Source organism: Glycine soja, chromosome 3, assembly GCF_004193775.1.
Source record: "Glycine soja cultivar W05 chromosome 3, ASM419377v2, whole genome shotgun sequence".
Taxonomy (NCBI): Eukaryota; Viridiplantae; Streptophyta; class Magnoliopsida; order Fabales; family Fabaceae; genus Glycine; species Glycine soja.
The window spans coordinates 121768-138668 of NC_041004.1; the positions used below are offsets into that span (position 1 = coordinate 121768).

General features: G+C 31.8%; 1 protein-coding gene across 1 annotated transcript; it reads right to left on the reverse strand.

Moving 5' to 3' along the window:
* Positions 1-10486: 10486 nt before the first annotated feature.
* LOC114405663 (cell adhesion molecule-related/down-regulated by oncogenes-like) lies at positions 10487-12267 on the reverse strand. Its single transcript, XM_028368108.1, has one exon. It carries the CDS (start codon positions 11701-11703, stop codon positions 10780-10782), a length of 924 nt encoding a protein of 307 aa, XP_028223909.1. The 5' UTR covers positions 11704-12267; the 3' UTR covers positions 10487-10779.
* Positions 12268-16901: the final 4634 nt, after the last annotated feature.

Genomic DNA, 16901 nt, shown 5'->3' on the forward strand with positions numbered 1-16901 from the left:
TATAATACAAAATGTATTTGACAAATTCTTGGGTATTTACATTTTTATTGTGTTAAAATATTATTGTAATTGTTATATATGTGAGTGGTTGTATCATGTATTTTTAATAAAAATAAATTAAAATGAATATACGTGTCACATTATAAATTAAAAAAAATGTAATTTATCCTTAAAAATCATAATTTCTCTTAATATTATCAACGGTAGAGGAGGTGCAAGTGTAATGAGATCACAAAAGTTAGATGATTTGTGTAGTGTCAAAAAACGAGGGGAAACATTTGTAAACAGTGCATACCTCAAGGGAGGTTATTGTAATTTGCTCTATGTTTTATTATTTTATTTTTTGGGGGGAGGTGGGGTTTATTTTTTTTAAATCGGCATTTTATATATATGAAATCAACCATGTCTTATCGAAAAAGACAAAAAGACATTGTTGGACAATACCTCTGACTTATTTGACTCTTTCCCCGACGATCTTGTTCTCTCTATCCTCTGCAAGCTCAATTCCACCGCAACTTCTCCCTCCAATTTCATTAGTATCTTAATAGCGTACCCACCTTTCTCAATCTCTTTTTTTTTTTACGTTTTTGGTTAATTGATTTGTTGAAATACAACAAGTGCAAGAGAGTAAACTACTTAGGCCTTCACTCTACTGTGTTATCAAAAGCTTCCCACAAAACCGTCTCAATCTCTTTTTTTTTACGTTTTTGGTTAATTGATTTGTTGAAATACAACAAGTGCAAGAGAGTAAACTACTTAGGCCTTCACTCTATTGTGTTATCAAAAGCTTCCCACAAAACTATGATTTTCAATTTCTCAATCGACATATCAAACTTTTTTTCCTTCTTACCTTAATAAAGTCAATCATCTCAATGTCATAAACTATTTGAGCCTGGTGGCTCAATAGAAAGGTCTCATCTCACTTCAACAAAGCCAAAAACTGGTGCAACATTCATCTCGGATTAGGATTTAGGGGAAAGGGGTTTGGGTTTAGCATTTCATGTTATGGGTTAGTGGTTTGGAGTTTTAGGTTTGGGGTTTGGAGTTTCAAGTTTAGGGTTTCAAGTTTCAAGTGTAAGGTATAAGGTGTAAGGTGTAGTGTCTAGGCTTTAGGGTCCATGAGTTAGGGTTTGGGGTTTGTGGTTTTGGAGTTTTGGGGTTTTAGTTTGGTGTATGGGGCCTAAGGCTTAGGGTTTTGGCTTGGGCTTGAGAGTTAGGGGTTTGGGTTTAGAGTTATTATGGTTTAGGGTTGGGATTTTTTTTCTTAGGGCTTTGGGTTTAGGGACCATGGTGTAGGGTTCATGGGTTAGGGTTTAGGAGTGCGGGGTTAAGGTTGAGGGTTTAGGGGTATGGGTTTAGGGTTTAGTGTTATTTGTCTAATTAGGATTTATGGTTATTTGACAAATTAGGATTTAGGAATACCTGACCAATAAGGGTTTAGGGTTATTTGAGTAATTAGGGTTTATAGGTATATGACAAAGTACAGTTTAGGGTTATATGATTAATTAGGGTTTAGGATTAGTTGACTAATTAGGATTTAGAGTTACTTGACTAATTAGGGCTTAGGGGCATTTGACTAATTAGGGTTTAAGGATATTTAACTAATTAGTGTTTAGTGTTATTTGCTAAATTAGGGTTTAGGGTTACTCTACTAATTAGGTTTAGGGGTATTTGACAAATTAAGCCCTTAACCCAAGGCCCTAGACCCTAAATCCTAAATCCAAACCCCTAAAACCATAAATCATAAACCGTAAACCTTAAACCCTGATCTGACCCCTGATCCTTGACCACTAAGCCATGAATCCTTAATCCTAAACCCTAAACCCTGAACCCTGAACCTCATTCCCCCAAGCTCCTAAGCCCTATCCCCAAAGCCCTAACCCTTCAACCCTCAACCTTCAACCCTCAACCCCAACCCCCTAAACATGAAATCTGAAACCCTAAACCTTCACCACTTAACTCCAATATCTAATTAAAATTTTAAATATTGGTGATAGAATATTACTATGTCATTTCTTCAATCCATAGTCTAAGTAAACTTTAAATCGATGGAACATAGTAGATTTGCACAAAGATAAGTCTTCCACTTTGTTATTAGAAAAATAATTCCATAAAAATCCAATACTCTATATCTCCAATGAAAAAGAAAATCTTACGGTTACATATACAATGTGCAATTTCAACATTTTAATGGGATTAGTGGAGGACCTTGTCCAACATTTTCTAACACCAACAAAATATAGTTGAGCATGATACATAGAAACAACCTATGCATATGTTGTGATTAATGCACAAAATCCTTATATATTGATGCAAGATACTTTAAAGAATAACAGAAACTCACATAAATTTCTTGATGTAAAGGGTGGAAAAGTATATTTCATATTTTTTATCTCCACATAAAGTGTAGGACATTGTATGTGAAAAAGAAACTAATTTAAATTTGAAAAAAAAGAAATAGGGAAAAAGAAACTCACCAGAATTGAAAACATAATTGAAGGGTGGTGATTTTCAAAGAAGGAGAATGAGAGTGAGGTAAACAGATAGAAATGAAAAATACAGAGAAGGAAGATGGAGTGGGTCTGTTGGGAGGGAAAAGAAGAGAAGAAGAAGATATCATAAAAGAGAAACAGAGGGGGAGGGTCAAAGGAGAAGAATGAGAAGAAGACGAAGAAAGTGAAAAGAAAAAACGAAAAGAAGAAAGGAGATAAAGGAAGAGAAAAAAGAGGGGGAAGGGGGAGAACGGAGACTGATTTATTGGAGAAAAGCGGCGATGGCATGGTGTAGTGTGGCACGACATCGGTGATGCGACAGAGATAAGAGGATTAGATAAAGAGAATGAGGACAATAAGCGTGAAAAGAGAGAGAAGAAGGGAAAATAGTGACAAAAGAAAGAGAATCTAATGGCTCGTGGTTCACTTATTTTCTATTTTCATTTTTATTAAAAACAAAAAATGTAGTTGAAAATATGTTTTTTAATATTTGAAAACATTTGATGAACTGGAATGATTCTATGCAATTCTTTGGAGATTGAGATTGTAATGATTCAAAAACTACAAATAACAAAAAGAACATGAATTAAGAAGAAATTGAAAAAAGAAAGGATGGTGAGAAAGACAAAGATTGAGAATGGCAAATGGCAAAAACATTATGGCATCATTTAAAGTTGGCAGAAAAATGGAAATTTTCATATTCAAAATAAAAATTTCACCCTTGCCCACATTAACACACCAATATCATAACAACATCAGCTCTAAGAAATTACAACAAAAAGAAATTAAGAGTTATATAAGCTAAACTTTTGTATAAAATAACTAAATAAGAAAGTTAATGGTCACCATTAGATATTTAGATTTGGAGTGCGGAAGAGGTGATTGATCGCTGGAGTGCAAGTATGTTTTAGTGAGTCCTGCCTCAATGACTTGGAGGGTGAGTGGTTGGGGGTGGAGCTGAGAGGTTTGTCAAAGGAGTTGCAGCACATGGTGATGAAGATCTCATACGCTATGAGAGTGAGATCAAAATTGGAGTGGTTGGTGACTAGCTAATCGAGCAGAGATGGGAGATCGTTAGCAATAGAGACAACGGCAGGCTTCAAAGGCATTATCGACAATGGTGTTCAAGTTAAGTATCTCTAGGATTGTCTCAATGAGAAGTCCCTATAGATATGACCCTTTGCAAGAATCATATAATGGAAAGAAAGAAAGAAGATAAGATAAAAATAAGGTCAAAAAAATGGTAGAGACAACTGAATAAAAACCATTTTCCGCAATGCTTGTCATCGTAGAATGTGCACTTGTGCTTGCCAAAGCACCTTTTTCCCGCAACCTCTTTGCCCTTTCTTATAAATGAAATGATAAAATTCTTTGTTTCTAAAAAAAAGTACCCAAATAACCAAAAATAAGGGTGTTCATAATCAAATAGATCCAAAAAAGTAAATGAAAACCAATCAAAACCAAATTCTTTTCGGATTTGTTGGATTTGTTTTTTCCTAAATTGAGCGATTCAGTTTGGTTTTTCATTTGGGCTCGGGAGCCGACCCAAACCGAACCGCAATGTGTATAACTCATGTTGTATATCCTGTAGCCTTCTAACCAAAACAACAACACTTGGTAAAAAAAAACAACAACACACCCTTTCTTAGTATAGTACCCACTACCCACTAAAGAAAACCTAAAATCCTAAATTAGTAACCACACCTCACAACTCTCTTTGTGTCGCGAACACAAATGTGAACCTCACCTCACACCTCTCTCTAAGTTGATCATCATTGTTCCTCTCAACCTTACACTGTGTTTCTTTCAACATCAGAGTGAACCACAACCATAAGCGCGAATCTCTTGCAAGTCATGACCTTTTTCTCTGCATCACAAAGCTGCACCTTGCTCAACTAAATCACTATTTTGATCATCACTTTGACTGTGATTGTGATTGTCTGAGTTTATGCCTTTATAATGTTTGTGTTTATGCCTTTATTATGTTTGTGTTTATGCTTATGCCTCTATTTTGAGAGTCACTGATTTGTTGAATTTTTCAAGATAAAATAATTTACGAACAGATTCAGATACTTGTGTGTTGGAATTTGCAGTTCCTATTTTCTCGGACTATTTTTTGTTGTGGTTTCTATGGGAAGTGGGTTTTTGTACATGGTCCATTTTTTCCCCACATTCAATCCTTATCTTCAACAATGTTCAACAAAAAACAACAACCCACATTCTGATCCAGTAAGGTTGAGCTTTGTGATGGGCATATATAAGGTTAATTTAATTATATGAGTTTACACGTATAATTTTTATTGATGATTATACATATGATAAATAATTAAATTGAATGGTTTAGCACATATATGGTTATGAATTATTTAGTGCATTTTAATGTGTTTAAAGTATTTGTTTATTTAGTTTAATTATATGTATAAATTTTATATTTATTTAAACATGCAATATTAAGTTAAATAATTTATACACATTAAAATTAATCATGAGAGAGCTTATGTGTTTTCTTTTATTGAATAATGATATGCATATATTGTTTATTTATTTTCTGAATTTTGTATGTATGATTTTATGATTATTGTACATGCAAAATTATGTTAAATAATATTTATACAATGTTATTCAATTACTTGCATTATTGAGAATGTTGTGCAAATATTTAGCTCTTTATTTAGAATTAATTAATGTTAAGTGATTAATATAATTTATTTGATTAGAGAATAGCCACACCATTTTTAATTGATTAGGTTTATATATATATTAAGTGTTAAAATCGCATTTAAAACATTAGTTATGATTAATCATATATAATGTAATATAATCTACCCACACAAATTTTATTATATTTATATGACTAATTAGGATAAAATATCATATTATATTTCTTAATTTATCTATAGGAATTAAGAAATAAGGAACATAATTTGATGGTTTTATCATAATTTTGAATCTAATTGAGTAGGACTTTAGCCCACAAACAAGTTTTATGTCACTAGGTTCATAAACTAATACATGTTTTACATGGGTGAGACATAATAATTAATTTAGTCTCAAATTCTAAATAATGAGAATGTATGTTTGAACTTTCCAGTTAACCATTCTGTGTGAATTTTTTATATTAAGTGTGATATTCCTGAATTGAAAGGAAACAATTATAAGGTTTGGAGGGAGAGAATTATCCTTCATTTAGGCTGGATGGATATTGACTATGCCATTAGAAAAAATGAACCACCGAGTATTATTGAAACTAGCACTCCAGATGTTGTTGATCTTTATGAAAAATGGGAAAAGATCTAATCGCCTCTATGTGATGTTCATAAAAAACCAATATATCTGCTAGCATCTGTAGTTCTATCAATCAACATGAAAAGGTCAATGGTCTTTTGAAGGCCATTGATGATCAATTTGTTACATTTGATAAGGCCTTTGTCAACACCCATATAATGCAGTTCTCATCCTTAAAGCTCCATGGGATAAGAGGAGTGTGTGATCACATCATGCGCATGAGGGATATAGTGACTCAACTAAAAGCCTTAGAAGTTACCATGTCAGATTCTTTCCCAGTACACATGAACACAAAAAGAAAAATTGCAGAACATGAAAATTTTCAAAACTCCTTTCTCCAACTCTCGAATCTCCACCTCTCAAACCAAAAACACAAACTCAATTATTTGATTGAATTTGGATTGGAGCGTAATTCCAATGAAAAAAAAATAAAGTTCCAATCATAACTTCCTTAATTTTAAAACTCTATGTCTAGAGCTTAAGCGTAAAAAAAATCATCCAATAATTGTAACGTTCATCTCAAAATAGAACATGCACTCAGATTTCATAATAATAATAACCTCTATTGATTTCAATTGAAAAAAGAACAACAAAACCCAATAGAGGGGGAAACAACGAGGGTGGAAGTGTTCTAAAGGGGGGCTTGCAAGGAGGCAAAGGAGGGGGAAGCAATGAGGGGTTTCATGCCATTGGTAAGAGGCGCTTTGATAAGTGTTATGCATACATCATTTGTATACTGAAATCACATAGCAATTATATAAATTTCTTTTATTTTAGTGCTTTTTTGTGTTAAAACAATAACAACTTAGCTTCTTCTGAGTTTTTATCTAGAAGATGCTAAAGTTAATGGATTTTATAGTAATTTTGGTTGTATTTTTTGTAGATATATAGCAGAGGTATGGAAGAGGATCTAAGGACTGAAGTGTCGCGCTCAGCGCAACATCCTTGCCTAGCACATCAGGACTGCTCAGTCTGAGAAGCCCGCTTAGCGCAAGAAGCTAACATGGAGGCCAATTGTAGCATGCATCTAGTGGCTTATTGTGCATCTAGTGGCTTACTGCGCATCTAATGACTTAGCGCATGGTCACTTATGTCAGATGGACTTTGCATGTGCACACGTGTAGGCTTAGCGCACAGTGGCGATTCTGATTGATCATCAAGTGGGAAGATATTTTCAAAAAGTGGTTTTTATATATAAAAGCAACATTCATTCATTGATATACTAAACCACAAAGAAAGGTAGTAGAAAGATGAAAAATAGCGCAGGAACTCCATTACCAGTCGGTGCAAGGAAAATCCATTTTTTGGAGCTCTGGTCGATCCGTTTCACTCCATTTTTCTTCCATTAAATCCCCTATAATTTACTCCACCGTGTTGGGTGCTCTGTAATCCGAGACTCTCTATAATGTAATGATTCAGAACTATCTTTTAATATAATGTTATTATTATTGTTCATCCTTGTGCTTATTCACATATTTATGGTTTGATAATCCATCTTTATGTACTATTTTAGGATATAAATATTGGGAAATGTTTGTATGCTAAGAACTTGGAAAAAACATCTAAAGTGAGTTATATCTAGGGATAGAGTGGTCTTTTTTAGCCTGTTCATGCATCTCTACTCTTAATGCAAATCATTTAATAATCAATTACCAATGGATTAGGAGCGATATTAGGTGATTTAGGTTCTTTCACTAGAGGGATCTTGGTTAGAATAGAATAAATGATGCGGGTAATAATCATATTAATGTTAAAAGAGAAAGTTCAATAAAAGATTATATCAAGAGAAGTTTTGGTAGCAAAGCCCCCAACATGTTCCACACTCATCACCAACCACACACTCTGAGCGTTTGTCTTCTCACCTTTTATGTTAATGCTTTGTTATTAATTCTCAATTTATTTCTATTAATATTGATTCTTATGCACAAAATTCTTTTCCATTCATTAATTGCTTAATAACTAGATATGTATATATATAACTCTGAGTACAAGCATAGTTCTTGTGCAATTCGATACTCAATCTTATTATTTTATACTATTTGTGCAACTTGGTATGCTTGCTAAGGAGTCAACACACTTCAGCGAGGTGACTACTTCAGATATCGATTTATATGGTTCCCACCGTGTGTCTTAGATCTCAGAACTAGTTTGTTGTCGTCACCGACGATGGTGGTGAGGATGATAAAGAAGTGAATAAACTTCTAGATTTGAGTCACTAATACAAAGAGGTGAGAGAGGTGAAAAGGGTATGGTGGTTGGGAGCGCGGTGGTTATGGGTGATGGTGACGTGGAGCGAGAAGAAGAGGAAAAGGAATAGAAACTTACACTTTATAAGGGTTTTTAGGCATTAATATTTTTATTTCATTAAGGATGTATGAATAGAATGATTATTTTGAATTAGTTTAAAAAGATAAATGATAAAAATAAATAAAAGATAAATCATCAAATTAAATAAAATAAATAAGATATAAGATAAAATATGTTATTTGTTATAAAATTTATTTATTTTACCTTTTTATACAAATATTTTTAAATAATAAATATAATGAAAATAAGGTGTCACTTTTGTATTTAAAAGTGGAAACATAAAATATATATTTTTCGCACCAAATGACCCCTTAGGAACTTTCACGTTTGAAAATATATATTTTTATTTTATAAATTTCCTATTTTTATTTTTAATCATAGAATGCCACTTTTTTTTAATATTTATATAGATAACAATGTAAATAAATTCCAAACATAAGAAAAAAAAAGTAAAAATATGATAACATTTTTTAGTCAAAGATAAAAAAATAGAAAATATTTGTTTTTAAATTAAATAACCCCTTAAGTTTTGCAATATACTAGGTAACTTCAAAGTTTGGCCATTTGAGTGGGCAAAAAGTGAAAAGGTGTAAATTGTGTTGGAAATTAAAATTATGTGCCTTTCCATCATATTCTATGTATGCCTTTGGAGAAGGGACGACAATTCAATTTGGACAGCTGTATGGAGTTGTGGCTTCCAAGGCACTAAAGAATACAGTAAAACAATAAATTCGTAATATGTATGTATTGTATGCATGTAAACTTCCCTAGGGTTAGCTTTGCCTTTACAACAAGACACAACTTATTAATAATTGAGATTTAAACTGATTTTTTTTTTTTTTTTTTTTGCGTCGGTGCTGCTGAGCTGTGGACGTCATTCCTTCTCCACCCATCTTATCTCATCCAGCCATTTAGAGGCATGCCTCTTCTTTGATCCCTTTGGATGCTAATAATAAATTATATAGAGATTGAGCATCAACTGGTGTAAACGAAGAAAAAATAAAACGTGTAATATTAGTTATGTTATTTGAAAAATAATCAATGATTCTTCACGGGACTATAGTATAAAGAAAAATTTATAAGCTTTTTTAGCGGATTTGGTCACTTCAGGTTCAGGGTAAGAGTCAAAGCAATTCAGGTTATCAATTTTATTTATGGTGAAAGAGTGTTTTAACTTTTCACAATTTTAGAAAAATGACATGGGAAAAAGAGTTTCTCATATAAATAAAACATTCCACATATCAAACCAACCTTAGAGGCTAGTTAGATTCAGAGGGTGGTACTTTAACTGGGAAAGATAGAAAAATATTCGTTTGTGTTGTTTATTAAGAAAAATGCATTTTGTAATTACAAATGTTTAAAAAAAACTTTAATAATTTAAATAGATTTAAAAATGGCTACAAATATTTTAGTATTTCGGGAAATTTATAAATAATAACTTATGACCTTTTCAAAATACTAGTAATATATTTTATCCTTTTCAAAACTTAAAGAAAGGGTCCTGATGTTTGGACATGCGTTATCCTGACGGCTTCTAAGCTTAAAGTCATAGCAAATTATTTGGATTCGTTGGCCATGCGTTGTCCCGAATTTTACGACAATAAAATGTCAATCTGAAAAGGGAAGAGATATCGTGATAGGAGCATTTGGCTTGGCTGCAATTTTGGACATTACATTTCACATCCTTGAAAACTGAAAACTGAAAACTGAAAACTGAAAACTGAAAAACCGAGTAACCGACCCCATATATCTATCTATCTAGTCAAACATTTACACCCTGAGGGAGGAAGGAAAATCAATCATTCTTGTCCATCAATTATGTGCGCCTAGTTTCAGTGTTATCACCATTCATAGTATAAATGAATCAATGAAAGGGAAAGATATGGATGGTTATTATGTTGCCTATGCAAGTCGTGTAAGTTAATTTCATGCACAACTTATGGTTGGTACTTGGTAGGAAGTTCTTTCTTTCTTTGTGTTTCTTTTGAAGGATAGAGGAGAGGAAAGCATTGCAAGCAAAATTATGAAGATTGATGTGCTGCCAGGGCCAGCACTCAGCAGCATATCTTGAGTTACTTTGCTCACTTGTTTGCTTGGAAACATTATTAGGAGACTTGGAACATACATATATACAATGAACACAGCCACAGTTACTACTTGAATAATCTAATTCTAAGCCATTTTTGCTTTCTTCATGATCAAGTTCCCTTTTCTATATCCTACCTAAATCCTATTAGCAATTCAATGCTAACAAAAAAGCAGAGAGAGACCAGGCAAAAAGAAGCTCACATTGAATTTCCAAGAATGCTTTTTGCAGGAGAGCAATAACAGGCATTTGTGAGCCAACAATTGACACCAATGTATCAAGTTTCAAAACAGGAAGGAGCAAAGAGGAGGATCAGTAAAAGCAATCCCAAAAGTAGGAGATACATTTTTATTCCTTGTCAATGGAACAACAACTGAATTCATCACGTATTTACATAAATTCGCACCACAATGAATCACAAAGGAGATAATAACAAACAGATTTACTTTACACAAAAAATCTATACTATACTATATTATCATTTACCACCAAAAGTATAAAGTAACCAAGGGGAAGAGAAGAGCCTAAGCAAACAACCACCAAAAAGAGGTGTTTGGAAGAAGTTATGAATAAAGCAATGGACGGAGCTTGCACATATGAGTGTGTGTGTCAGGGCGCATATTCATGTTCAAGGGTAGGCTGCGTTCGAGTAACCGTGGCAGCAGGTGCTTTAATATCCCCAACAGAGGCCATATGAAGCGCTTCTCCGGCATCTGCAGCCCTTTCCATCTGTTGTATTTTCTTGTTTTGTTTGTACTTAAGCAGCCACAAAACAAGGAAACTCAGCAAAACTAAGAATACAAGTCCAGCCAAGACAGACCCCACAATAACCCCAGCCTTGTTGCTACTAGTCTTGTTCTCATTTGGAGCCACTGCTGGTGGTGGTGGTGGAAGAGCAGAAGACTCGACGACGATAGAAAAATGGCCCTGCGAGGAGCTGGAGCAAGTGTTGCCTCCTGTTACATTGGTGAAATTGGATGAACCCTGCAAATCAAAGCAAACACATTTTGCAACAGCACCAAGAGGAGGAAGTTTGACATGGTGGAACTTGACCTTGATAGGGTCACCAGAGGCATTGACATCGAGCGTTGGTAAATTAGTAGCTGACAAATTGGAGGCATTGTAAGCCAAGATTCCCAGGACTGGAGCCAAGTAAGTGTAATTGGGCAACAAAGGGTAGTAGCTGTTGGACCAATTCCCCAAATTTTGGTACACCAAAACCAGCCTCTTCACATATGGTTTGGCGATAACCCCTTTGGGAATCTCAAACTCGTTGTAACTGGGAAACCCCCTTCTCCTCATGCTGCCACTCCTTAATCTCAATGCCGCAATCTTAACCCCAGTCAAATTGGAAGGAAGCTGAGTTGTTGTTGCATTGTAAATGGTACCTGTTTTGGGTTTGACCAAAGCCTTGAAGGCGTATTCTTGGAGAATTGCGTCAAGGGACCGGGCTTGGCTAGACTGAGCCCTGACATGAGGAGCAGAAAAGCATAGAAGAAGAAGAAGAAGAAGCAGAAGAAGATGAAGCCTCATGGAGAATAATAATAATAAAGTTGTGAGTTGTTGGTACGTTTTGGGTTATATTGAGAACAACGGGTATGGTATAAAGAAAGAACAATATTCTAAAGCAGCAACTTTGAATTGAACCGTTGCTTGGGAAAAGGCAAGGGCAGCAGCACTGTGGAATCTTGTTCTGCTCCCCCAAAACATGGCAGCTGAAGAAGATGAATTGAAAGCCCTAAATCATTTATGGATTTGAGAATCCATTATTCATTCAGTTGCATTTTGGTTGGGATTGGGATCATGATTCATGACTTGATTTGATTTGTTGTTTACAATTTATTTGTTTGACTGGGCAATAGAAGAAAGAGTTAAGTTGTAGAGTAGAGTGGTTGAGGTCCACTTGAGAACTCGCTCACTCACTCACTCACTCACCACCGCGGGGACACCAGAACAAAAGCAGAAAGCAGCGTGACTGTGTGTGGTTTTGTGGCCAGTGGCAACCAACAACATTTTCTATTCTAAACTCTATCTAAATTACTCGCAAAATGCAACAATCCCCCCCTCCCTCCATTCAATGCCTTCTTCTCTCTCAATATTCTCTTAGTAGTAATAAATTATATTATGAGTGTGTTTGATTTGTTAAAAAGACACAACAAATAAAATAGTATTGAACAAGTAATTGAGTCATTAGATAATTTTTTATATTGTACATTGGTGGTTGATGCATAATTCAAGTATTTTTGTGTTATATTTTATTTGATGTGCTTATATACTTGATAAAATAATGTAAATTTTATTATAAAATCCTAGGTGTATTAGAGGCACCTTGACGATACAATAAAGGAGAGACATCTCCACAGAGGAGGCACGACCCTTGACATGCCACCGAACGTAGGGCCTGAAAGCGTGAGGCTGCCACAAGGTCACAACAATGGCGACAATCACATGACAATGTAATGCGGCCTCAGTGAAGTTGGCCAAAAGAAAAAAAAATATCTAAAAGAAGAAAGATGATTATGAAAACATTTAAATAAATTGACAATGAAAGGAAAGAAATGATGAGCAAAAAGGGAACAAGAACAGTTCATACGACTATCATCTTCGGCGTCTAGGATACAATGTTTGGAGATGAAGATTTAGAGAAGGAGACACAAATGAAAAAAGAAAAAAAATGTGGGATAATAAAATGTCAAAAGATAGGAATAATAGTATATTTTTACTTTTATTTGACATTAGACAAAAAGTTGTAATGAAGTTTAGTGAGTTACAAATTTTTTGAATATTTGTTCATTACATTATTATTTATTTTATAGGGTCCCTCAGTCATTTTTAAAATCAAACTTTGAACAAATATTTTTGTATTGTTTAGTATCTTATTTTTTAACGAATCAAACGCATTATATGACTATATAATATAATATTAAATTCTTTTTTATTTTTCGGTGTATCCTTAGCTGAATTATTCCTTCTCAAGCCCAATAATATTGTTATTATTATTTTCTTTAGGAAAGAAAGATAAGGTGACTTGGATTTGGGAGCCTCACCACTTAAATAAGTCTCAAGGCTTAATTAATAAGATTTTCATATAGAATAAAATTATGATGAGTAATAAAGTTTTTTTAAGTATTTAATATAATATATTTAAGACTTAGAGGAGTGTATTGGATTAAAATTTTAAAAGATTTTTTTTTAAAAAAATCTTATGATATTCAATCAATTTTTTTTAATTATATAAATAAGTATTGTGATATTTAATTAGGATTATCAAGATTTGTTAAGAAGGATTGTAAAATCCAGCGATATTTAAATAAAATTTTTTACAACTTAAAAAAATATTAAAAAATTTACAAATTTTTATGAATTATTCTAGAATGAATTTTTTAGAATTTACAATTTTTTTACAACTTAAAAAATGGCTTATGATATTAAAAATTTACAAATTTTTATGAATTATTTTATAGAATGAATTTTATAAATTTTTTAATAAGATATATAAATATCACACTTATCCAATAATCACACCTCAAATCCTTAAGATTTTATTATATTTTCATTTTTTTTTCTTTCCCACGGAAATCAGACTTTTCTCAGTCCATCAGGCATAATCCTCCCTCCCTCCGTTTACTCTTCTTATAGATTTCTCAACTTCTAGCATCTTTCTCAACCTTACATATGTTTTAATTCGAATTAATTAATAACATTAAATATATTTTGATTTAAAATTACAATATATTAAAATTAAGACAAAATATAAAAACATAAATTTAATTCTTATTTTTATTATTTCTGTATTTATTAAGATATAGTAATTAATTGAATCTTCAACGGATTATTTACACTATAATAAATTTTTTTTACACACATAATAATGATAATAACTTAGAAATTATTATATTTATAACAATATATTATTGATATTTATCACAAAAATATAAAAAATTCTTATATGTTAAAATTTTAAAATATTTTATATAATTTTCCGAAATTAACATATATCTTTTGAATGCCATGCGCTACTTGAATTAAAGTTTCAATTTAAAATCTTATTTTATAAGCATTTAATTTTGATTTTTTTATTATAGTTGACAACTCTCAATTTAGATTTTTTGTAATATTATTTTTCAATAATTATTTAAATTACCAACTCATTTAACATGTAATTAATTATTATTTCTCTTGTTGTATTTTGTTAAAAGCCTACTAGATATACAATCAACTATTAATAATAGATAATAATAACTAATAACTAAATTATTAAAATAGATAAATATAAATTACAAATAATTTTTAATAGAAAAAAAATTAATATATAACTTTAATCCGTGCCTGGCACGGGTTACAATATTTTAGAATACATATATATATATATATATATATACTGTATGTATATATTCTTGAGTGTTGTAACCCTTCTCACTCCACCAATGCAATTAACAATTATTCAAACTATCATCAGTGAACGAGAATTTTTCAGAAGCATAAAGATTTTTATTGTTTTTATTGTATGCTGAATTTCGATATTTTATTGAATTTCAAATTTTCAATCTGCATGGTTTAAGAGATAACGTAAACCAGATTAGTCCTTTCAATAGTGCTGAATTTCAATATTTTATTGAATTAGGCTTTTGTTAATTAGATAATGAAACTATTTATTCAAATTATTGATTTTACTAAAAAGAACAGGACCGTGAATTTTTAAAAAAGTTATTGATTTTATTTTTCTTTTTATAAATCTTATCATTTTGTTATTATATTTTGTATTAATTCTTGTAATTTAAAATATTTTCTTAAAATTTCATAAAATTCTTTCAAATATTATAAATTTGTAAACTGTAAAGTTGTGTCAAATATTTTAAATTCTTACAGTATAAAATATGTTAAAATCCAAACTATAAAATTTTAATCATAAAAATCTTTAAAAAAATTTGATAAATCATCATATTCCTATATTATCTTTTACAATCTATATGTGTTTTTATGTTAAAATAATCTTTTAAAATCTCAATCTAACACTATCACGTCCCCTTGAATTCATTCCACCTAATTGATCTTTTTTAATTTTATTTTATATAATAATATTGTTTAATGAATATAGGTGTACTTTTAATAATAATACATTGAAATTAAATTCTTATATTTTCATATAATCTAAACTAAATAATTTTTTTTAAAAAAAGTCTATGTCTTATCTCGTATGAAGGGTTCTATTATTAATTAGCTTACGTAGAGATGACAAAATGACAACTTAGTTCCATTGAGTTCTGTATATGAACATAAAAAAAGTCCACTTTTATTTAGGTAAAAGAAAAACTCAAGGTCCGGTTTGAATTTGCGTTATGTCTTTTCTTTCATAATTTTTTACTTAACGGACAAAGAATTAGCGCTTTACGTTTAGATAGACTGAATTTACATAAACTCAATTAAAGAAAAAGCCCCGAATAAGTTGGATTTAAATTTAATGTCCTTATTTTCAATATATTTTTCACGAGTTTGTTACATATTGAAAAAATGATTTTAGGAAAAATTATTTAAAATAACTTTCGATTTTGATCCAATTTTATATTATTTTAGCTTTTGATTATCTTTAAAAATTAAAATAAATATATGAAAAAACTTCAAAAATGATTTGTTGATTAAAAAATATCCTTAATCAAGTCTGCGAAAGAAGTAAGAAGTAAGAAGTAAGAACAGAAATAATAGACAAGAAGAACTGCTAGGAGAAAAAAATACAGTTACCGGTAGGGGCAAAAGAATAAAGAAAAAAAATCCACACACACACATGATTGATGACTCGTCACCAAAAAGAAAAGAATATAAATAAATAAAGGCACACACTCTATATGAGTGGGTCTTTTTACACGGATGACCCTACTTATTTTACATATATGACAAATTGTCCTGTCCCGTAACCAAGTGGCTGCAAATTTTATGTGATGGTGGTTGGTGTTTCCTTCGTCCGTTGGAGTGCAGCGCAGAAACACTCGTGAATAAGATCAATTCAATGAAGATGTATCAATAGAAGCAAGTGCATTCATTATTCATGAAAAGAACGTTATCCGTATTTTGGATACAACATGCGAGGATATTGAAGTTACGGTCATTAAAATCCATTAATCCCATGAATTCTTTTTGGACCTTAACCTCAATCTCAATGAAAGTCTAAAATGGCGTACAGCTCAGTTCCAAGAGCAGTGATGACCGATGAATGACTGATATTGTTCATTTGGGTTAGAATTTGGTAATGTTAGAATTTTTTCATAAATTATTGTGAGCTACAATGATAACATTTTATTTTTTTAAAACTTAATTAAATTCATTAAGTAAGTGTGAGTATATGGATCTGGATTTGTGTGAGTCCGCCGTTATATTAGATTTTTGAGTTTAGTCCATCTGAAAATCTAACTAACTTTATTGATAGACTTAAGAGGATTACTTGTTTAGTTTGCCTAAGTAAAGTTGTATCTTTTGAATTAAAAAATAAAGATGAATCACTTATCTCAAACCATTATTACACAACCTTGGAAAACCTAATCTTAGGAATACAAAGCCACAAACATTACAATACCCTTCTTACAAATGTTGCACATACCCTTCTTCCTAAGTTTGTGTTGTCAATCCTTTTTTATAGCTCACTCCACCTCTGGCCTTGACCCTTCCGTGAATCCCTGACCTACCTTGGTCGCATCGCCGACCGCTACACCCTTTTCCAATCACTCACTCCATCACTT